This window comes from Aspergillus japonicus (genome assembly GCF_003184785.1).
Source record: "Aspergillus japonicus CBS 114.51 unplaced genomic scaffold BO86scaffold_56, whole genome shotgun sequence".
In the NCBI taxonomy this organism is placed as follows: domain Eukaryota; kingdom Fungi; phylum Ascomycota; class Eurotiomycetes; order Eurotiales; family Aspergillaceae; genus Aspergillus; species Aspergillus japonicus.
The window spans coordinates 865-22487 of record NW_020291693.1 but is presented as its reverse complement, the minus strand read 5'-3'; the positions used below and the strand labels follow the sequence as shown (position 1 = coordinate 22487).

Sequence of the window (21623 nt, the reverse complement as noted above, 5' to 3'; positions counted from 1 at the left end):
CTTGTTACTCACTTCATTGCTCCGGGATGGGCGGTCATTTCCGACGACAGCAACAACATAGTGGTTCTGCCCCCGCGGACCGCCCGACTGACCGTCTCGACTAAACCGGCAGAACGGCGAGGCCGCGAGCCGAAATTTAGAATCCTTCTCCGGATGTTCTTGACCTGGCCTAGGATTTAATTTCATCAATTGTGTCGATTCCACGTCCTACAATTCCGAAATCTTGGTTTCAGGCGCTTGGACCGAGCCTTCATATTCCCCTCCCTCCACACGTCTGAATCCCTTCCACACTTACCCCTCTCGCGGCCGATGGGCCTCCCCCGCAGCTTCAAGCTCTTCCGCACCACCATGAGCGGAGAAAAGATCTACGAAGGCGTGTTCGGTATGCATGAGCTCTTTCCCCACCCTCCCCTCCGCTGTCATTCCCTTTTTAGTCGTGTATCACAACTAACGCACCCCGCCCTCCAAAACAGCCGTCCACAAACCCCAAGGCGTCAGCTCGGCCGACGTGATCCGCACGCTGCAGAAACACTTCAACCCGTCGCAGCTGTTCCGGCCGTGGCTGGCGAGCGAGCGCGCGCGGCGCGACCGGGAGAGCCAGCACCAGCGGCGCCGGCGGCGGACGCAGCGGCTGGACGTGAAGATCGGGCACGGGGGCACGCTGGACCCGCTGGCGACGGGGGTGCTGGTGGCGGGCGTGGGGAAGGGGACCAAGTACCTGAACAACTTCCTGGGGTGCACGAAGACGTACGAGACGGTGGTGCTGTTCGGCGCGGAGACGGACACGTACGACGTGCTGGGGAAGGTGGTGCGGCGCGCGCCCTACGAGCACGTCACGCGCGCGGCCGTCGAGCGCGCTCTCGACCAGTTCCGCGGCGAGATCATGCAGCGGCCCCCGATCTTCAGTGCGCTGCGCGTGCAGGGCAAGCGGCTGTATGAGTACGCGCGCGAGGGGCTGGAGCCGCCCGTCGAGATCAAGGCGCGGCCCGTCGAGGTGACGGATCTCCGGGTCGTCGAGTGGTACGAGCCTGGGACCCATGAGTACAAGTGGCCGGTGGAAGAGGCGGTCGGCGAGGAGAGAGAGGTGGCTGAGCGCATGTTGAGGAAGGAGGATGCTTTGCCGGTTGCGGAGGCTGCTGGCGAGGACACAGAGGCGGAGGGCTCTGCCTCGGGGAAACGGAAGGCTGAGGCCTCGCCTCCTCCTCCTCTTGTTGCTGCTGCTGTCGAGGAGAGCTCGAAGGTGGAGGAGGGAAGTGGCCCCGCGGCTGCGGCGGAAGAGTCCGTGGACGCCCCCGCTGCCAAGAAGGTCAAGGTGTCGGAGGACGGGGAGAGCGTTCCTGCACAGTCTGCGGAGGCCGCCCCGGCGGCGGAGTCGGCAAGTGCCCCGGAAACTACCGAGAAGAAGGAGGAAGCGCCCGTTCGCCCCCAGCCTGCGGCCGTGAAGATCACCATGACCGTCTCGTCCGGCTTCTATGTTCGCTCATTGGCGCATGATCTGGGCAAGGCTGTGGGCAGCTGTGGACTAATGAGCTCCCTGGTCCGCTCGCGCCAGGCCGACTTCGTTCTGGAGCCCGAGAAGGTGCTCGAGTACAAGGATCTCGAGGCCGGCGAGGAGGTCTGGGGACCCAAGGTCCAGCAGTTCCTGCAAGAATGGGAGGACAAGAGAGCCGCTGAAAATGAGGCCGAGGGAAACTAAATAATTCGTTATATCTTTGATCCGGGTTTGGCGTTACAATGAAACGGGTGGATGATATCCTTCAATTCTAAACCTCAATTGTGTTGTAGATAATACATTCTGCAGAAAGCAGGACTAAACGTCCATAGCCGAGAGGATACCAGTGCTCGGACAGCCACATGCTGCCCGGACCTTCGACCTGGGCAACCAGAATCATACAATTCCACATTCAATGATTTACTCACCAGGCTCACTTGGAGCCTGTTTGGTCGGAAAAAGCGAAGCGCGCCCAACCGGAGACGAACCGCCACATCAATACTGACGGAGATGCACGCGAACTCGAAACTGTCAAGTCGGCCCACAGTAAGCGGCTGGGATGTGCCGAAATCAGTCTTGCGCATGCCCACAAGAACAACCCAAGAAGTGAGGCACAAAGCTTGAAGATTGAAGAAATTAAAAACAAATACCGAACAGCTGGTAAACAAAATGGTCCATTTTAGAGGGGTATACCGCTGAAAACACCGGGTAACAAGATATAGAAAGACGGCGCGGAGTATGCATGGTTAAGCGATGAACGAGGATGCGAATGTTCTCTAGAGTAATGCAAGGGACTATTGAGCGAGCGTTTGACCGTAATTGCGGTGAGCATCAACCAATGCTGCTTCCAGGTTAGCGAGCGAAATCAATATCAGTGAGAGATGCCGACTTACTCTGAAGAACGAAAGACTGGCCATTCCTTGATTCGCACGCACATTGAAGTGTGTTTCCGTCGTTGAAGTCCAAGAGGATACTGTTGGGTAGTTCCTGTCGGTCTTCATCCGGGAGACAAGGCGTGCGAAACTCAGTCAAATGGTATCGCTTAACCATGTTACGATTGCTCGAGTCAAGGTTTCCAGGTGTCAGCACCAGATAGCCCTTGTCATCGATCCGGATGAAGCGACGTTTCCATAGCAGAGTATCGGGAAACTGGACATTGACCTCGCCAATGTCGATTGCTTGGGCGGCTTCACCAGCAACTGCCGGCTTGTCTTGCGGAGCAGTCTCTTCCTCCTTGACCATTGGATTTGAAGCAGCCATGACGGTTTTGTGGGAAGTGGAAGTGATCGACGACATACGACGGAGGAGCCGGGAAGTGCGGGTCGTCTTCTTTTCATCAGGAGAAGAGGGTGCATCAAGCGAGGGAGTGTCGTCGATAGCTTCTTCGTTCTTGGGGGTAGAGGACTGAGACAACCTACTTTCAGAGCGCGAGATAGGTGCAACGGAGGGCTGCTGTTCCAATGCCTCAGAAGCTGCGGGCACGTTTGGCTCCTCAGATGGCGTGACCACCGGCTCGGCTATATGACTTGGTGGGATAGGGAAATCAGGAATAGTATTGTGCTCGATAGTCAGGGGACTAGCAAGGAGGTTGAGCGAGCTTGGCTCAGGGGAATCGGCGGTTGGTTCGATTCCGGTGGAAGGACGCTCACGGATTATGCGAGCAGTCACGGAGACCGAACTCGCGCTACGCGTGAGACCAGGACCAGCCTGAGATACAGGACGCCGTAGGCTGGTCGTGCGAGAGAAGGATTCGGGGTAGAAGGAAACAGGTCTCGAAATCGTCGATGCCTCGGTATAGCCCTTACGCAGGGACTCAAAGGAAGGAGCGGCCAGGGTCTGGCCGGCGGTAGAGGTGGTTTCACGGGTGTTGGAGAACTTCTCCAACGCCTTGATGCGCTTGGATATGCCGGACGAGACATTGATCTTTTTTGCCACTAGGACGGGACTGTTGCTGTCCCCGGCCTCGGCGTACGAGGTCGACACCGACCGACCCATGGCTAATGCCTGCATTTCGGGGGGTTGATGTCCAATAGCGCTTGGATTTGAGACGGCACGGGAGTTCCTCCACGCGTCGGGCGAGGTGTTGCCGTTGCTTGTGTTCGAGTATCCGGGGGAGAGGGGGGAGATGCCGACCGAGATCGGCTTGGCCTCTTCAACGGTGGCACTTTTTAACTCTTCCATGAAAGAATCGTCCGAGAGAAGGTTCTCGTCATCAGAGTAGTCTGGAGTAGGTACTTGAATGGGTTCAAGGTAAGGTTTGCGTTTCTCCTTTCGAGTAGTACTATGCTGTCGCTCCACATTCGAGGATTCAGGGGTCAGGTCATGCTGCGGCTCGGGAGAGTGAGGCACGGTGATCGACGGCGAATCGGGGGAGGGAGTTGGGCGTGAAATGAAAGAGGGAGAGTTGGGCCGAGGATTTGATTCGGATCGAGGAGCCTGAATAATTGAATCCGAAGTCGAATTGACCTCTTGTTCGCCAGGAACAAGAGGGTTGTTGCTGCTGTTATCCGTTTGGGGTGGCGAGGGGCCAACAATTTCTTCCTTCGGAGCTTTTCCAGAATCGTTCTCTGGTGGGACGTGGAATACGGCGCTAGGCGTGCAGGGGCCACCCGTAGTCTCCCCGTCGTCGGACGCAGCCAAGGCCCCTTCTAAAGCGTGTGTTTCAGATCCCGACAGGGTGGATGTCGGCTGAGAGGTTTTAATAGTTGCTGCAATCTGGCTGCTGTCCTGGTCGGTCGATGCTTGAGGATTAGGGGTCGCCGTGTCAGCCTCCTGCATGGCCAACTCGGAATTCGTCTGACCGGGAACTGTAGGGCTCCCCTCCTTTTGTAATGCCCCAAGAGTCATGGTTCCCTCCGTTTCAGATAGGGGCTTGTTGCCGGGTTCCGAAACTGGTACTGGTTTGTCCTGGAGTTTGGCTTCTTCAGGGAGCTGGGAGCTGGTATTCTCCTTATTCTCGGTCGGATCCGATCCCACTGCCCCTTTTTCGTCAGCAGCTTCGTTCTTCTTCTCTTCTCTTGCTTTCCTCGCCAATTGGGTTTTCCGCATTTGAAGTGCTTTCATCAACCGTTCTCGCTCCTGTGATGCACCCGATGATAACGCACTCAGAGACTTGGCACCTGGAGACAGTTTGGGTCTCGATATAGGTGTCGACAATGGAGGCACCAGCAAAGGCGGTACAGTAGGCACTTTGATAGATGCGGGTGTGCCGCTGCCCCCTTGAGACCGCGGACGCGAAGGACTCGGGCTGGCCTTTCGCAAGGACGATGACCGAACCCCAGCGGGTAACGAGGCTACCGGTCGCTTGTCAGCAGACCGCGACAGGTTGCCTGCAGTGCGAGGCCGTCCACTCCCGTCCAATGACGGCCGCGGGCCAAGCTTGGCTTTGGGTACGTATCCAGCTGCACGATCAATCTCCTTTATGGAAGGCCGGGTCGACTGTGAGGACCTGCGAGGCTCGGAAGCAGCCTGAGCAGTGTCCTCCTGAAAGTTTCTAAGGGAGGATGCACGCTCCGAAGTGGCTACTGAAGAGGACCGATCTCTACCTGGAATGCTTTCCAGGGTTGTCACACTCGACTCAGGACCAATGGGCGACTGTTGTACACTGGACACCACGGATGGGGGAACTACCGTGGCTTCGGAGATCTGACTGTAGGCTCTCTGTCGCATCTCGCTCATCGGTGGTATTGCTGGGGCTGTATCCTTGTCTACGGGCTGCTCTTCCGCATCCTCCGCAATTTCCATCAGTTTGCGACGGCGGAGGGAGCTGCACGAGGAGGTAATCGAGCCGGAAGCCGTATGTAGCAGACATGCGGATGACAGGGCGCTTTCGGTGAGTTCCGATGGCTGTTTCACCGAGAAGACCGTATCATGCGGAGAGAACTTGTCTAATATGGACTGGAATTGTACCGTCGTTCGAGCTGAAAGGGAGACGATTGCGTCAGCGTGAGGGGAAATCAAGGTCGAAGGATTGACGAAAGTCGCGCACCTTGAAGCAGCCGAGACATGCCATCGGGCAAGTAGCTGAGCACGACCTTTCGCCGGCGGTACTGGAGAAAGCCATAGAGCGGTGACGTCTCTTCATAACCTTCGATTGCATTGCGCACATCAGGGACCCCACCTGTCCCTCGCTCGAGGAGAGCTACCTCATCCCTTGATACATACCGAAGCAGAAACCTAAATGACAACAGTCATGCGCGTGAGTTTCCGTTCGTGCAATTGGGACGAATGTGGAGACCCTTGCGACCGGAGAAACAACGGGCGCAGGGGATGCAAGAAGTGTGGTTGGTGGTGGAGGGAGGGGAAGGGACTCACCATCCACCGGCCTCGGTCAAAGCGGTTTGATAGGCTTCGATGACGGTGGGATGATCGAGCCCATTGAGCGACATGACGGGAGCCGCATTGGAGATCGACGACTTGCTTGGTCTGGAAGTGATCACAGCGTGATGTATTTGTAGTGCATTCAGAGGCGGAAGAGAGAGAAAGAGTGGAAGTGGGTGTGTGGAGGCGGATGAAGGAGAGGGGGGAGAGAGAGGGGAAGAACGACAATGACAAGCTCAAAATGCGACCGACGGGTGACTTGGAACTGTGAACGTTCTAGATAGACAGGAAAGAAGGCTGGGGGATCCGACGATTAGAGAACGGGTCTGTCTCCTCCATCCAGGTAGGGCAGCGGGGACACTAGGCTAGAAAAGGAAGAAATTAGTCTTCATCAGTTCAGTTCATATTGTCTCGAGCACAGGAGAATGATAATTCACAGCAGAAGTGATGGTCAAGTTATGGTCTCCAGTGCTCTCAGGAGTTCAGGGGCTGATCTTTCGAGGGAGGGGAGGACTCCGTACTTGCAGTGTTTAGTGGGTGGCCTCTCCACTTTTGGGGGTTCGCCGATAGGGATACGCGCAGCTGGTCCCCACGTTCCTGGACCGTGGTTAATCTGGTTGATTAGTTGATTAGTTGATTAGCAAAGTGGCTGACTGCTATGCAGCTGCAGGGGTTGAATCGAGTTGAAGTGGAAGTCGAAGCAGTAACTGCAACAGTGACAGAACTGTTCGATTGAGAATAACTCCAGCAGAGTCAATCTGTGTCTTCTGTGTCTTCCCCTCAGGCACCGAACCTTCTTACTAAACTTTAGTGGTGGAAAATGGGGTCCTTCCGGACGAATCGGGATACTTCATGCAATGGATCCCTCCCAATCTATTTGATTTATTACATGCCTACTCCGTACAACATCATGCCACGGTTCATGCTTCTGTTATGGCTCGATTCAACCACAAACACTGACGGCTACCATGCCTGTCCAGAATACATCAAGTCGAGATCTGAAGGCTCGTTTGTGTATCTCGGCGGGATCTTGAACTTCCTGGGATACGATCATAGTCTAGTCCGTACCGACCTTTCTTTCGGAGTTTCTCCTGCATGAGATGCACAGCTGCAGAAACAGCTCCACTCATTCCTTTGATGCGACACCTGCACAAGTCTCTGCAACCCTGCTCAAAGCAAAGACCCACCATGTCCGAATTGACAATGCAGATGGAGCGACGAGAACTACTCCACCTGTTGAAGAATTCCCAGAGCAGCACAGTACTCGGTAAACCTCATGTTTCGAGGTTGCTGGTGAGATGCCCCAGGATTCCACGCAAGATTCTAGACCAGACTCGGAATCTGGGCAAAAGTACGAAGCATTGTCCTTTGACTTGTACTGTGCACAAGGCGAGTCAAGGGATAGAGCATTTCGATACTCGATACGGAGTAGTAAGACGAACGCCCATATTTACATCTTTTCAGGGATCGACCCGTTGCGAGAGAGCGGCTTAGCGCGATTTTCTGCTAAACCGTACCTTGCAGCTGTTTTGTTTGGGCGATTGCATTGTTGTACCACCTCGCTTTCCAGTTCCCTGTCACCATCCGAAGTGAAGTGATGAACCTGCAGATCAGCCGCATTCCCTCCCGCCCCTTGGTTGGTGTTCCTGCTGATGGACGCATCAACCGTTCTAGCAAACTGGGCCCTCACTGATGCTTTATGCGACCAGTGTTGTTTTTGTGAGGATTCTCGACACCTCTCAGCTCGGCTGGGGCCGCTCGGGGACTGCCGATACGGAGACCAGCCGAAGCCAGGAGAGTATAACGCATCACATCTTTTTTCCATCCGTTGAGGTAGGATCTTCTGATTCTTGGACTAGAGCATTCTACTCCGTAGTTGAATCTTGAATCTCTTTTCCTGATATACTTCTGTTTCAGGGCGTGTCAATATAGGAAGCAGGGATCTCATCACGGAGACACGTCGAAGAACCGACAGAGGGAATGCCATTTCAGAATAAGAGGGCACTATCCAGGTGGCTCGACTAAGTTCGGCGATTTTCAACTTGGAATAAGGCTAATTAGACTTCCAGGCGATGTGTGACCTTGCTGGAAATTGGGCTCAACGGCTTGAGCAAGTTTCTATGCTATCAATCTGGATTGATTATAATTTTCACTTCAGAGCGTCTACCTCGCAGACCAAAAGGTAATGAGGAGTCCAGTTCGGATAGATCATACCCACAACTCTTTGAGTCTCAATCAGTTTGCATCTCATCCATGTGAATTCTCTGTCCTCAGGTAAAGTGGACAGGTAAATGATTGCTATCAACTACCGTGCACATTTTATGGCTTTTTATCACAGTCCGTCTCACTACTAATTAAAATTGGTGTACAAACCGGCCCTCGATGTAACAAATAGCTTCTCGCGTGAAACTGTTAGGCCTTACTATGTTATACAACCAGGCTTCTGTAATACGACAGCACTGTCTTGGAGTGAAGCTTTACCTAGAACATGACTGAAACGTGCTTCAGACCCAGACCTCACTTTTAAAGCAGACTGGTGCCCCCATCAGCTAGCTATAATTCACTCCAGTCTTACTCTCATGCACGACTTTACATTGGTTCTGTATTCTGCTGGAGCCTGACTCGATGCGCGCATTGCTCAATATAGGAGCCTTAGGCGTGCTCCCGCTGTTGTGTACTGGCCATCCACACCAGAAGCCAGTCCGGAGTCTCGTGGATCTCGACCACTTCCGCTTGACACCAAGAGCCACATACGTGGACTCCCCCACTATCAGTAGCCTCGCATCGCAGTATCCCTCTGCTGGAAAAGAAGACTATGTCGAAACAGCTACAAGACTTGTCCGAAGCATCTCGCCGGGAACGAGCTTTCGAATCATCGACAACCATTATACTGGGGACAATGGAGTCGGGCATGTGTACTTTCGCCAGACCCTGCATGAAATCGACATCGAGAATGCCGATTTTAATGTGAACGTAAGACAATCTAACTCCTTATCTGAGAGAATGTACTCATGCCTTCAGATTGGCGAAAACGGAGAGATCTTTTCCTATGGCAGCTCCTTCTTTGCAGGCGACTTCCCACCGAGCGATCCGATAGCACAGTCGAACCTCTCAGACCCGATTCTTGCTCTCCAACGAGTAGTGGACATGTTGCATCTTCCTGTCACAGTTGACACAGTCAGAAAGAAATCCGCCACATCAAACAGCACCTACATCCTCGAAGGAACCGCAGGCGCAGTCTCAGATCCAACCGCCAACCTCGTGTACCTAGTCACCCCAAACAACACGCTCACCTTGACCTGGCGAGTTGAGACAGACGTTGACGATCACTGGCTCATCACATACATCGACGCAGTAACCAGCAACACGATTCACGGGGTAATCGACTACGTTTCCGAGGCATCATACCAAGTCTAGTGAGTCGGGATCCCAACGCTCACATCAACCGCCATTCTCTCAGCCCAGCACTAACTCTCTCCATTCAGCCCATGGGGCACCAACGACCCCACAGACGGCACACGCATCATAGTCACCAACCCCTGGGACCTCGCTGCCTCCCCTTACACCTGGCACAGTGACGGGCTAGTCAACTACACCAGCACGCGCGGCAACAACGCGATCGCGCAGTGGAATCCCAGCGGCGGGCGGCCGTACCGCAACAACTACCGGCCCTCGTCGCCGACGCTCGAATTCCACTATCCCTATGCCCCGAACCAGACCTACCCAGCCGCCTACCTCAACGCCTCCATCACGCAGCTCTTCTACACCGTCAACGCCTACCACGACCTGCTGTACCAGCTGGGCTTCACCGAAGCCGCCGGCAACTTCGAGTTCAACAACGGCGGCCGCGGCGGCCGGTCCCACGACTACGTGATCCTCAACGCGCAGGACGGCTCCGGCACCGACAACGCCAACTTCGCCGCGCCGCCCGACGGCATCCCCGGCCGCATGAGCATGTTCCTGTGGGTGGAGCCGGGGTCCGCGACGGACGTCATCCGGGATGGGAGCTTCGACACCGGGATTGTGATCCACGAGTATACCCATGGTTGTACGTACCGAACAACCTCTATTATACCCAATCCACCCTACGCCGCCCTATACCAGCTTGGAAAATGCTAACCGCCAGGAAAAAGTGTCAACCCGGCTGACCGGCGGCCCCCACAACGCCGGCTGCCTCAGCACCCTCGAGTCCGCCGGCATGGGCGAAGGCTGGGGCGACTTCATGGCCACCGCCATCCGCGTGAAGCCGGGGGCCTCGCGCAACACCTCGTACGCGGTGGGCGCCTGGGCGCAGGCCTCCAAGGCCGGGGTGCGCGCGTACTCGTACTCGACCTCGCTGCGCGAGAACCCGCTGCTGTATACGGATGTCAACGAGTTCGAGGGCGTGCACGCCATCGGGACGGTGTGGGCCAGTATGCTGTATGAGGTGATGTGGAATCTGATGGATCGATATGGGGTGAGTAGCAGTGAGGGTACGGGTTTGGAGGTCAGTGGTGCTGGTAGTCATCGTCGTGGTGGTTTCAGCAAAGAGGTGAAGGAGATGGATGGGCGGTATTTGAGTTTGAAATTGGTGGTGGATGGGATGGCTTTGTGAGTTATCCCCCATGTTTGTTTTGCTATTTTGGGGCTGGTGGAAGGAGAGGTAGAGCTGACTGAGTGCAGACAACCATGTAATCCGACCTTCGTGCAGGCTCGTGACGCGATTTTGGACGCAGATGTGGCGCTTACTGGGGGCAAGAATCGGTGCGAGATTTGGAAGGGATTTGCGAAGAGAGGGTTGGGGTCCGGGGCGAGGTTTCGTCGGTTTAGGAGGGTGGGAAGTACGACTATTCCGCCGGGGGTGTGTCAGGATTGAAGGAGGTGAACAAGCGTGAGTTGAGATGTTTCATCTTATAAGTGGAGTCTACAATCAAACTATATCGCGCTATAGTCGACTTGTTCGTGGCATGTAGTTCACAGTACCAACCCAAATAGCAGGTAGACGACGATCATACCACGGCGAAGAACGCCCGGCTCTGCATCACCCTCGCCACCAACAGCAGCAGACTCCCCACCAGAAGACTCACGCCCGAAAAAATGGACAACGATAAGTATCCGTATCCCTGCGCAAGCTCTCCACTAATTGGGATCCCAGCCATAGCACTGTGCGTCATTTCGAATTAGCCATCATAACCGACAAACCCCTTGAGAGGGAATAGACATCCTTACGAAAGAGATGCAGCAGCCATCACAACCCCGACCGCAAGACCAACACTCTTCGGCGTCGCCAGCTGCAGCGCACATGCCTGTTGGAGCGACAAAATAGCCTATAAGATAGTTTCTCATTAGTCGCTTGTGTCCCAGTGTTCACGTTAGAGGTCTGCCTACCCCGGAGGAAAACCCATAAGCAGCCGAAAAGATCACCAGGCCCGCCACGGACGTAACTTTCGTCCAGCACAAGGCAATTATCCCGGAGGTAAACGTAGCCACGAAGCAGCAGTTGAAGCGCCCGTATCGGTCCGCCAGGATCCCCGGTAGAATCCGGCCGAACAGCGAGGCGCCGTTGATGATGGAGATGGTGTAGAAGGCGAGATCGGCGGAGAAGCCCTGCGCGACGGCGTAGGAGGTTGTGTAGAAGAAGGGGGAGAACATGCCGAAGTAGATCATGAAGAAGGCGAGGCAGGTCAGGTGCATGGTGGGATTCTTGAGCATTGGGGGGATTTGGTGTGAAGGGGGTTTCTGGAACTGTTGCTCTTGAGGGATGATCGGGCTGCTAGACTTTTCAGTATCGAGGGGCGCTGAGGATTGTGTTTGAGAAGTGGTGGTGGTTGGTAAGGGAGGATGCGCTGGGGTCCGGCAGCAGAGACAGGAGACCGTCAGAAGAGGGATCATGATGAATGCGACGATACGCATAGTCCATCCGAAGCCGATCCGGGGATTTTGGAGGAGGTTGTTGACTGCAATGGGCCAGATGACACCGCCGAGGGAGGAGCCGGAGATGACAATCCCCACTGCTGCACCCCGATTGACCTTGATGTGCTGGCCGACGAGGGCTATCATGGGGCACGTGAGGAGTGATTGGGAGATTCCGAGGAGGATTCCTTGGGCGAGGATGAATTGGTAGAGCTCTTTGCAGAGAGAGGTCATCATGAGCGAGAAGACGGTTCCAAAGGATCCTATGCAAAGGAGGATCTGCTCGCAAGTCAGCCGGGGTTTGGCAGGTGGTCTGGCGCAGAAAGACGTACTCTTGGTCCAATTGTGTCAAGTAATGGACCCGAAACGAGTGAGACAGAGAAGATAAAGAATACGGCCAGCGCTCCGATCCAGGCGATGGTGGACTGGGACTCGTCTGCCAGCTGGGCTTTCGAGTAGTACTCTTCGAACAAGCCAAACGAGTTCACGAAGCCGACTGTGCAGAAGACACCAGTGAAAGATCCTAGAAGCATGAGACATGCTCGTGGTCTGAGTCTGTCAGCTTGCTCGGGGTTCTTGATTGATGCCAGGAGAGACTCACGTGTATTCGCTCTGGGGCTTTGAAGGTTGATCGGAGTTACCCATTGTGGAAGGTCAATCGGCTTCTGCTGATTGTGGTGGATGCTTTGATAGGAGCTTGAGTGGACTCATCGGTACAGAAGGCATTTTGCATGCTTTTATAGAACTAAAAGAGCAACAGTGATAAGTAAAAGCTTGCTCCGTCCGGAGTGTCCGAGGGTGTGTGGATCGTGATTGTGTGCTGGCGCAGTTGTCTGTAGCTAAAGTACATTGAGCTGACCTTCAGCAAAGATGCTGGATGGTCCGCTCCAACGCCCGGACCCTCCGCGGAGTCTCCGAGCGGAAGCCGCCTGCCTCCCAACCTCCTGTTGCCAACTACACTTCCGCTGTGAGCCATCTACTCACCGAAATGCTTCAGGCTCTGATGGTTGTCAATTGAATGATCTCTTAACCTGTGACTTGCTTGTCGTGTGACGCAATTTGAGTCGGACCTAACAGATAACCTCAGCATGAAGCGAAAGGCCGCACCAGAACCTTCCATTCTTCAGCCGAAGCGAACACCTCGCCAGGATCCTGTCTCCTGTGAATCATGCAGGACAAAGAAAATTAAATGTGATCGACAGCAACCCTGTGCGAGTTGTTCTCTTCGCAGATTGACCTGCAGATATGAACGATCTGGGGCTATCGCGAGAGACAGCAGTACCCGAAATACCCAGGCATCAGGACATGATGGCTCTGTGCTCACCCAAAGCTCGCAAGACAAGCATATTCTCTCACCTACAAAGACTTTAGCCTCGAAGAATAACAGGGAGTTGATGCAAACAGCCGACTGGCTTGAAAATATTCACATGGCGGCGAGGATTCCAACGGCCACTCCAGACTGGCTGCGCGACGGGCTGCGTGATTCTCGAAGGACTGGTAACTCAATCTCAACTCCTGAAGCTGGTCCCTCCATATCCTCGCTCGCATTTATTTATAAGGGCCAGTCTGCTTCCAAAGAAAACCCAGCAACGATAAACCTGAAGACATACCTCCCTGATAGAGTCCAGGCAATGACCCTGTTTCAATACTATGTCGACTACGTCGGGCCCTTGTACTATATTATCATTCCAAGTCGCGTCAAATCCCAAATCAGTGATATATATCACTCCGTTGAAGTTGGATCACCGGTCATTCTAGATCATCTGGCTTTACTCTTCAGCATCATGGCAAGCTCTCTTTATCTGCAATTGTCCCTAGAGACTTCTGCCGATGCAGAGGCTTGCAGTCGCGAGTTCTCATACCTGACTGGTGCGGCCCTGATTCAGAGCAATTATACCGTGTCTCCCACGATAGAAGGGCTGCAAGCGACCATGATTGTCATGCACAATCTCTACGCCTGGAATATACAACCAACCGTCAGCGGACTTTTCGCGCTGGGGTCAATTATTAGTCAGGCTAAAATCCTGATGCTCCATTGCGTTGATTCGCCCCGAATCCGGGAGGAACGAGAAGCCAAAGGTCATGACTGTTTAGAAGTAGAACTCAAAAGACGGCTATGGTGGGACTTGGTATCCTATGACTGGTAAGTGTCACTGAATCTGTGACGAGCATAACTGAATCGCTGATAATTTTGAGGCTCCTTGGCAATCTAACTGGCCCTCAAGAATGGACATATTCGATCCACCAGGATCATATGAATGTTCAAGAACCTTCAAATATTGACGACGAGCTCATAGAGAAGGAAGGTGCTGTAACTTCACTGCCCAGCTGCATACCTACAGACATGTCCTACGCGCTCCAGCGCCTTAAGCTGGCAGTTTTATGCCGCGAAATCATTGACGCAACGTCATACGATCACCTTCATGGTCTAGAGCTAGACTACAGCAAGATCCTTGAGCTGGATTGCAAGTTCCATCAGCTGATCTCAGAGATCCCAGAATTCTTCCGCCTCGATCCGGGCTCCCAGCGCCGATTTGAATCAACATACAAAGAGCGACCGGCCATTGCATGGCAGAGGTATGTTCTGCAGCAAGGCTACTTCTCTCGGCTATGCCGATTGCACCGGCATCACTTCATCCGTGGCGCGCGTGACCCCGCATTTGCGTGGTCTCATATCATCGGCCTCCAATCTGCTCGAAAAGTAATCGAAATCAGGAAGATTCTAGACAAAGGCGACCTCGGCTATAACCCGCCCGTCTCAGTGGTTTGGTCTGTCACTCACCATGTGTTCATGGCTGCCGTGATTCTCTTGATGGATGCTTGCTTCAACTGGGATGATATTCTGGCTGAAAGAAGGAAGGAGGAAGTGCTTGACGCCTGCCGCATGCTAAGCAAGGCACACGAGTCGTCTTCACTGGTACGAGAAGGGATAGACGCGATGATGCGCGTACTACGGAAACATTGGAAGACCAGCAATCAATCATTCGCCGCACAACAAGCCGAGGTCAATTCATCCGATGCGCCGCTTGGACCTCGAATAGTCAAGGAACAGCGCATCAATCCAATCACGACGGGTATTTACAATACACCATCCACGGCGATCGACGGGCATGATGATGAAACAATAGGAACCGCTTCCAGAAGCTTGCCTATTGATAGGCAATTTGAAGACATTTGGTCAGAAATGCTGGAAAGCGGTAACAATCTAACGCTAGAGTCTGCGGACTGGACGGATTTACTTGATGAGCTGACGGATACCAGCCTGCCTGGCAATCGTCCTTTGGCTCTTGGCTGATGATGATTTGTGGATGAGGGAAAGAGGAGTTGCCACCTTTTTGATAACCCTTTTTCGGAGTCTTTTGCCGCATAGGACATGTCAGAATCTTGCACGTAAGTTACAATTCTCCCAAGGCATATTTCATGGTTTGACACCTGAAACTCAAGTACTTGATTTAAGGTTATGCACAAATATCGAAATGGCTATCAGTCATTCCGCTAGTCTTCAACTGTCACATCGACCTTACTAGTGTCTTAACCGGGACAATCCATCAGCTCCGAACCCCTAAGTTAATGCGGTGAACTCACAGAAAGCCACATGATCCTTGATATTCAGGGCAGCATCGTATGGCTTGGCATAATACCACGCTGCGTTGGGATATGTTTTTTCTGCACGTTGTGCGATGTCAGCCATTATTCCTGGAAAACAGAGCAGGAGCAGGGCTCTGATGACAGACCTCCCACTACAACGGAATAATACGAAGCATGTCCTTTCCATGGACAGAACGTTGACAGATCAGTCGGGACAAAGAGAGATTCATTCTTGATTGCTGAAAGAGGAAACTACTGGATGTGAGCTTAGCAAAACAAACTGACCAGGACTTGCGGCATTTACATAAATGTTGCCTTCGACCGTTTCCCACGTTGCGGTCTCAGCAAGGACGGTGTCGTCAACGATAGCCTTCGCGACAGGCATGATGAGTTCTTATATTACTTATCCTTCGGACGAGAGAAGAGGAAGGAAAAAATGTTGGAAAGACTACGAAGTTGACATTGTTCAACTAAGATTATGATTACAAACTGGAGGCACGTGAGTGCGGGGAAACCGGCATACAATAATATCATCGATAAGGATCTATCCGTCTACACGTGGACGACTGGACGTTCCAGGCTACATGATATTACTCTTTAGTCTGTGTTTCTGTCCAAAATCTGCCCGCCTCCTTCATATCTCTCAAACCTTCGAAGTCCCAATTGTTGATGTCATAGCCATCAATCTCGTAAGGCCATCCGACATGATCAAAATCCACGGCGGGGGGATTCCAAGGCCAATGGTGATTCCAGGCCGAATCTATGCGGGTTTCACCGAGCAGCAGTCCTGGATCTGCGACGATTTGCTCCAAAGTCTCCACCAGCCGATCTCCATATAACGAGCAGGCATGTGCCGCAGGTTGATCCACAAGGTACAACCGGTCATAAGTTCGTTTGACACATTGCTTTCCCTGGTGAACCAGTCGCACAAGCTTCGAGGGGGACATTTCAGTGCACAGCGGATATCGCGCGAGGCGCAGGATCTTCCGCCACATTAGGGTCCGCTGGTCGCCCTTCGGATCGGCCATGTTATAGAAGCCTCGGACGCGTTGAATCTCGTCCCGCAGCGCCACGCGCATTTCCCGCAACATACTGCCTCTAGCCACGTTGATCTTCTCATAGATCGGAAGCGGTAGCACGGCATCGGCAGGCGGTACCATGTGCGGATGTTCCTTGATCAGCGAGCCCGTGGCTCGCTTGAAGCCGTCGCGCACGTTGAATACCCACATGATGTACAGCATCCAGTCGATGACCTGCGCATCGGACGGCTCCGGGTCGCCGGGCCAGATGTTCTCCACCCATGTTGTAACGACCGGCATCACGGGCCTAAACAGATGAAACTTGTCAACCACTTGAGCAATATCCTTGAGCAAGGCCATTTCGATACCTCCACTCGGAACGTCAGCCCATCTACCGTGGACGGCCTGCATGACCGTAATAAACGCCGTAGGATTGACGTCGTCATAAGTGAGGGTCAAATGGCCGTTTTCCTTGAACCGGATGCCTTCCTCCAAGTCGTGCTCGAACAGAGCATAGAAGTATGGGGAGGCTTCCGCGAGGTGTCGCGAGCTGCAAAGTATCTCATACTGCCATCTGCCATTGTGGATGACCACAGTTACGTCGCTCTTATAGCAGAGCGTGTCTACAAACCCGTCGAACGGACTTAGGATGTCGAAGCCGCATTCAGGCCAGTGCTCCTCATCATTAGAGGGCTCTGAATCAGTGTCAGTCTCTGAATAGGAGGAAAGTGCATTGTCGGAGGAGGAGGAGTCCACGTCCTCTGGTGGGAGCAAAGATCCCGGCCATCGGAGGACAAACGGAGTATTGGGAGGGGTAAACATTATGCAAAGACTCACCTTTCTTGCGACTAGGCTTCGGATTCGGGTATCAGCTTGATTGAAAGAAGCAGTTGTCTTCATCCAACGACTGAGGGTTTGGTGTTGGACCACCTCATCGATGAGGAGCTTGTTGTCTTATATATAAGAGCCATATCTTCCTGCTACAAAGAACTGTGGTACGTACTGGAGATACCCAGGAGGTTGTATATCTGATGGATACATGTTGCAGGATCTTCGTCATATTTCATTTTACAGAACTGAGGTTTTACGAAAACCTCCTCAAATATAGTAAAGATGCGGAAACTGTGTGTATGTCCGAAGATCTCCGCCATGGCTCATTGTTCACAATTGAGGAAGAAAGACAACCTGTGATGCATTGAAAGAAGTTCTCAGTAAGAAGCACGATGTATGCAAAAGCATGATTGTCCAGCAGTGTAGGACCGAGATTACGAGACAATCAAACCGAACTGCTTCGCTTGTTGACCGCAGCGTCCATCTAGCCCGAATCAGGATCATGCTTGCTATCAATTAGCCTGGCTTTTCCGGCTTCGCTGACGATAAGAAAAATGCGGGGGTGGGGCACTTGTCGATGGCAGGGCGTGCAGCACTTAATCGCCTACCAGGCCTGCGACAATCCTTCTGGGCCTCAAGCCTTATTGGCGCATTAGAAAGTATAAGGTGTGCTCTTGTTTCATCGCGTACTGAAGGATATTCCAGGCAATTTGTATGGCTCAAGACACTAAACTCAGGGTGGAATAGCGCAGGGCTCGGAACGTCGGAAATGCGGAATGGCGGAATGGCAGCGCGCGCCCTGTCGCTGACGAGAGACTGAAACCCCCCCACCGGCTTATCGATAAAAAAGCTGTTCTTCCTTCTTCGCTACACAGGGTCTTTCTCATCCCAACGCCGTTGTACATTATTTAGATCTTCCTTTGATCGCTGGAAGCTGCCTGGCGCTTTCTTGCTTTGTGTTCCTGCTTCAATTGAGTTATAATCTTTCCTTTCCCCAGCAATCTTCGAGAGACGTCTTCCGCAGCGCCGAGTCCTTCCCCGCACATGGATCGCGAACAATTCAGAACAGCAGCTCATGCTGCGGTTGATGAGAGTCAGTCTTCGAGGACCCATGGGACACTGTTTCAGTACTAACTCCCAGCAGTCATCAATTACTTCGAAGGCCTCCCCTCCCAGCGTGTCCTCCCTACCGTCGAACCCGGCTACCTCCGTCCCTTGATCCCCGAGAACCCGCCGGAGCAGCCGGAAGAATGGTCGCAGATCCAGGCAGACATCGAGGAGAAGATCAAGCCGGGGCTCACGCACTGGCAGTCGCCCAACTTCATGGCCTTCTTCCCGGCGGGGGTCACCTACCCCAGCATCCTGGGGGAGATGTACTCGGCGGCGTTCACCGCGCCAGCGTTCAACTGGCTCTGCTCGCCGGCCTGCACGGAGCTGGAGACAATCGTGATGGACTGGCTGGCCAAGGCCCTGGCGCTGCCGGAGTGTTTCCTCAGTACCTCCGAGAACCGCGGCGGCGGCGTCATCCAGGTGACCGCCAGCGACACGGTGGCGACGATGATGATCGCGGCGCGCGAGCGGCGCGTGACGGAGCAGGTCGTCGCGGAGGGGCTCAAGCCGGATACTGTGGAGTACGAGGACCGCATGATGGAGCTGCGGCCCCGGCTGGTCGCCCTCGCTAGCAACCAGGCGCACAGCAGCACGGCCAAGGGCTCCCTGCTGGCCGGCACCCGCTTCCGCAGCGTCACCGCTCGGCTCGAGGATAACCTGGAGATGACGGCGGCGGGGCTGCGCGAGGTGCTCGAGCAGTGCGACAAGGACGGGCTGACCCCTTACTTCATCACCCTCGGGTTCGGAACGACCAACACGTGCGCCGTGGATCGGTTCGCGGAGATCAAGGCCGTGCTGCGCGAGAAGCCCCACTGGCAGCGGATCTGGGTGCATATCGATGCGGCGTACGCGGGAGCTGCCCTGGTGGCGGACGAGTGGCAGTACATCGCGAAGGACTTCGCGGAGGGCGTCGACAGTTTCAACTTGAACATGCACAAGTGGCTGCTGGTCAACTTCGACGCAAGGTATGGTGTCTGACACTCGTCGACCGTTTCGTGATCTGCTGACACTGCATGATAGCTGCCTGTTCGTTCGCAACCGGTTCGACCTCACCAACGCCCTAGACATCACGCCGGCCTACCTCCGCAACGAGTACTCCGACTCCGGCAAGGTGACAGACTACCGCAACTGGTCCATGTCCCTGGGCCGTCGCTTCCGGGCGCTGAAGATCTGGTTCGTGATGCGCAGCTACGGCCTCACCGGGATGAAGGACTACATCCGCAAGACCATCGGGCTCGGCGAGGTGTTCGCCGACTTGGTCCGCAGCCGTCCGGACATGTTCGAACTGATCACCGCGCCGGCGTTCGCGCTCACCGTGTTCCGCATCAAGAGCCCCAAGGCCGCGGTGACGGAGGGCGCGGCCGTCCTGCAGCCGGACGAGGCGTCGAACGCGCTGACGAAGGAGGTCTACGAGCTGATCAACTCCCGGGGCGAGATCTTCATCACGTCGACGGTCATCGCGGGCGTGTATGTCATCCGTGTCGTCAGCGCCAACCCGGCCGCGGAGGAGAAGTATATCCGTCGGGCGTTTGAGATCTTGGTGCAGACGACGGAGGAGGTTCTCCAGCGGGAGTAATTGAATAGACCTTGTATTCTTGTATAGATATCATAGTACGTGTTGGATACTTAGCAATAATTCACGATCGCGACGCCCTCGAGTCTAACTCAATCATTCGCAGCTCAACTTCTAACCACATATCAGGACCATGCACCCGTTCCCAAGACCCTTTTCGTAGTTCATCCAGTTTCTTCAGCAATCCTCCCTTGGATTAATCAAGACCCTCCCCCACCCCCTCCACACCCCCCGCCACCACCACTATGCCCTCCGCCGCCACCACAACCTCCTCCCCCATGATGTCCGCCTCCACCATGATGCCCCCCTCCATGATGTCCTCCACCACTATAATCCCCACCACCACCATCCACATAAACCCCATGCGCCGCATGTCGTCGCGGATAAGAGCTCTTCTTCGACGACATATTATACGACGAGGAATACCGCGCCGGAGGGGGGCGTTCGTCGCTGCGAGAGGAGAAGCACATCGTTCTGTCTCCGGTGATTTCGCTTAGGAAAAGGTGCTGAAGATTATAGTGTGGTTAGGAGATTCTATTGCGATCGGTATCTCGCGAGATTCTAGAGCTGAGGGGGCTGAGGCTTGTAGTATGTGTGAAGACTCGATCGTTGTGATTCTCTGTTCTTTGGTCTAGGAGAATGGAGTTGAGGTTGGAAAGTAGAGTAAATGAACTGCTCTTGAACCGTTGCGTTGAGCTTGTACCGTTGCCTTGAGTTTTGTCTTGGGGTTGTAACCATAAAGTGGGATTCAGGCAAAGCTGGACTTGTAGGTAGGAGGTAGGTGGCATTTATATCTATACTTCTGTGCTGCGCATGCTGCGTGCACTGCGGTTGCTGCGTTTGCTTCGTCATTCACCGGAATGACAGGGCAAGGCTGAGTTGAGTCATGGGTAGAGACGCGGCTACCTACAGTGAAGGAACAAGGATGAGCCTTGCGGGTATGACCCTCTCTGGAATGGTAGTGAATGTGGTGACGGCGATGCCGATCCACGAGGCTTGCTTGCTCTTCCCTGCGGTTGGCATCGGGGATGGTTGTGGCGCGGAGGTCGGGGTCGGGCACGGGGCGTTTGCCGGGGCTGTGCTTCCGGTTCGGGCTCGTGATGTCGGATACGAGGGTGGCATACTTTCTCTTCAAGGTGCTGAAGCTATGTGAGTGATTGTAATCTAGGTAGTTGGTGTGGGCGGTGGCGGAGCTGGATTTGTTTGAGGGGGGATTTGTTCGAGGGGTCTGATGTGGTTTGGCTGGTTGTTGACGGTTGTGGATGTTGGGATGGGTTCCATCTCAGTGTGATGTTCAGAGAGTTAGATATATTGTGATTGGAGGGCTTGTTATTTTCTTGTAGATGAGGTACTTTGTGTGGTATTGAGGATGCGCAGAGGAGGGGAAATGCAGGAAATCGCCGGATGCATTATACTTACCCTCTAAGCTCTTACTGGTGTAGTACATGCACGAGCGGGTCAAAGTAAGCGATTTGATCTCGATACCTAACATTCCATACAATACCTTATCTGATCATACTACCCGTCGACTATAGTTACTATGAGCATATCTGGGCACCCTTTGTTAGATAGTTCATTTCTCTACTCTACTTGGGGCTAGTCACACATTAAAAGTAGTAGTAGTTCTCATCCATGATATGATGGTGCGTAACTGTTGGCCGTCTATTACTGATTCATATACTCTGTTCTTGATAAACTAGTATACTTATATGAACTATATTACATATACTATATCATCTTTATATATAGAAGTAAAAAAGCTGTATTACCCTGATATATCCTAACCAGATATCTTATC

The 21623-nt window shown here is 53.7% G+C and overlaps 8 protein-coding genes across 8 annotated transcripts; 4 read left to right on the top strand and 4 right to left on the bottom strand.

Moving 5' to 3' along the window:
* The first annotated feature begins 150 nt into the window (after window positions 1-150).
* On the top strand, window positions 151-1826 carry BO86DRAFT_412214 (pseudouridine synthase PUS4). The gene is made up of 2 exons (XM_025674638.1): window positions 151-382; window positions 474-1826. Exons 1-2 carry the CDS (start codon window positions 310-312, stop codon window positions 1694-1696), a joined length of 1296 nt encoding a protein of 431 aa, XP_025524430.1. The 5' UTR covers window positions 151-309; the 3' UTR covers window positions 1697-1826.
* Window positions 1827-2181: 355 nt separating this feature from the next.
* Window positions 2182-6078, bottom strand: BO86DRAFT_177607 (putative GPI-anchored cell surface glycoprotein). The gene is made up of 4 exons (XM_025666563.1): window positions 5807-6078; window positions 5481-5668; window positions 2386-5412; window positions 2182-2333 (listed from the first exon to the last, which is right to left on the bottom strand). Exons 1-4 carry the CDS (start codon window positions 5878-5880, stop codon window positions 2287-2289), a joined length of 3336 nt encoding a protein of 1111 aa, XP_025524429.1. The 5' UTR covers window positions 5881-6078; the 3' UTR covers window positions 2182-2286.
* Window positions 6079-6780: 702 nt separating this feature from the next.
* BO86DRAFT_421445 (extracellular metalloproteinase) lies at window positions 6781-12221 on the top strand (the record flags this gene model as incomplete). Its single annotated transcript, XM_025675281.1, has 8 exons — window positions 6781-6802; window positions 8460-8785; window positions 8834-9228; window positions 9298-9860; window positions 9946-10268; window positions 10353-10402; window positions 10475-10652; window positions 12219-12221. The coding sequence occupies 8 exons, from the start codon at window positions 6781-6783 to the stop codon at window positions 12219-12221; spliced, it is 1860 nt and encodes a 619-aa protein (XP_025524428.1).
* Window positions 12222-12792: 571 nt separating this feature from the next.
* On the top strand, window positions 12793-14999 carry BO86DRAFT_320476 (Zn(II)2Cys6 transcription factor; the record flags this gene model as incomplete). The annotated part of the gene is made up of 2 exons (XM_025668296.1): window positions 12793-13847; window positions 13901-14999. The coding sequence occupies 2 exons, from the start codon at window positions 12793-12795 to the stop codon at window positions 14997-14999; spliced, it is 2154 nt and encodes a 717-aa protein (XP_025524427.1).
* Window positions 15000-15116: 117 nt separating this feature from the next.
* On the bottom strand, window positions 15117-15718 carry BO86DRAFT_391645 (DUF427 domain-containing protein). Its single transcript, XM_025672641.1, has 4 exons — window positions 15597-15718; window positions 15439-15544; window positions 15290-15370; window positions 15117-15234 (listed from the first exon to the last, which is right to left on the bottom strand). Exons 1-4 carry the CDS (start codon window positions 15675-15677, stop codon window positions 15200-15202), a joined length of 303 nt encoding a protein of 100 aa, XP_025524426.1. The 5' UTR covers window positions 15678-15718; the 3' UTR covers window positions 15117-15199.
* Window positions 15719-15882: 164 nt separating this feature from the next.
* Window positions 15883-17133, bottom strand: BO86DRAFT_382014 (BTB/POZ domain-containing protein; the record flags this gene model as incomplete). The annotated part of the gene is made up of 1 exon (XM_025670793.1): window positions 15883-17133. One exon carries the CDS (start codon window positions 17131-17133, stop codon window positions 15883-15885), a length of 1251 nt encoding a protein of 416 aa, XP_025524425.1.
* A 754-nt stretch (window positions 17134-17887) lies between these two features.
* Window positions 17888-19886, top strand: BO86DRAFT_368282 (putative aromatic-L-amino-acid decarboxylase). The gene is made up of 3 exons (XM_025670197.1): window positions 17888-18235; window positions 18287-19217; window positions 19273-19886. Exons 1-3 carry the CDS (start codon window positions 18187-18189, stop codon window positions 19826-19828), a joined length of 1536 nt encoding a protein of 511 aa, XP_025524424.1. The 5' UTR covers window positions 17888-18186; the 3' UTR covers window positions 19829-19886.
* A 215-nt stretch (window positions 19887-20101) lies between these two features.
* Window positions 20102-21317, bottom strand: BO86DRAFT_458365 (uncharacterized protein; the record flags this gene model as incomplete). Its single annotated transcript, XM_025677293.1, has 3 exons — window positions 20102-20699; window positions 20736-21106; window positions 21245-21317. The coding sequence occupies 3 exons, from the start codon at window positions 21315-21317 to the stop codon at window positions 20574-20576; spliced, it is 570 nt and encodes a 189-aa protein (XP_025524423.1). The 3' UTR covers window positions 20102-20573.
* Window positions 21318-21623: the final 306 nt, after the last annotated feature.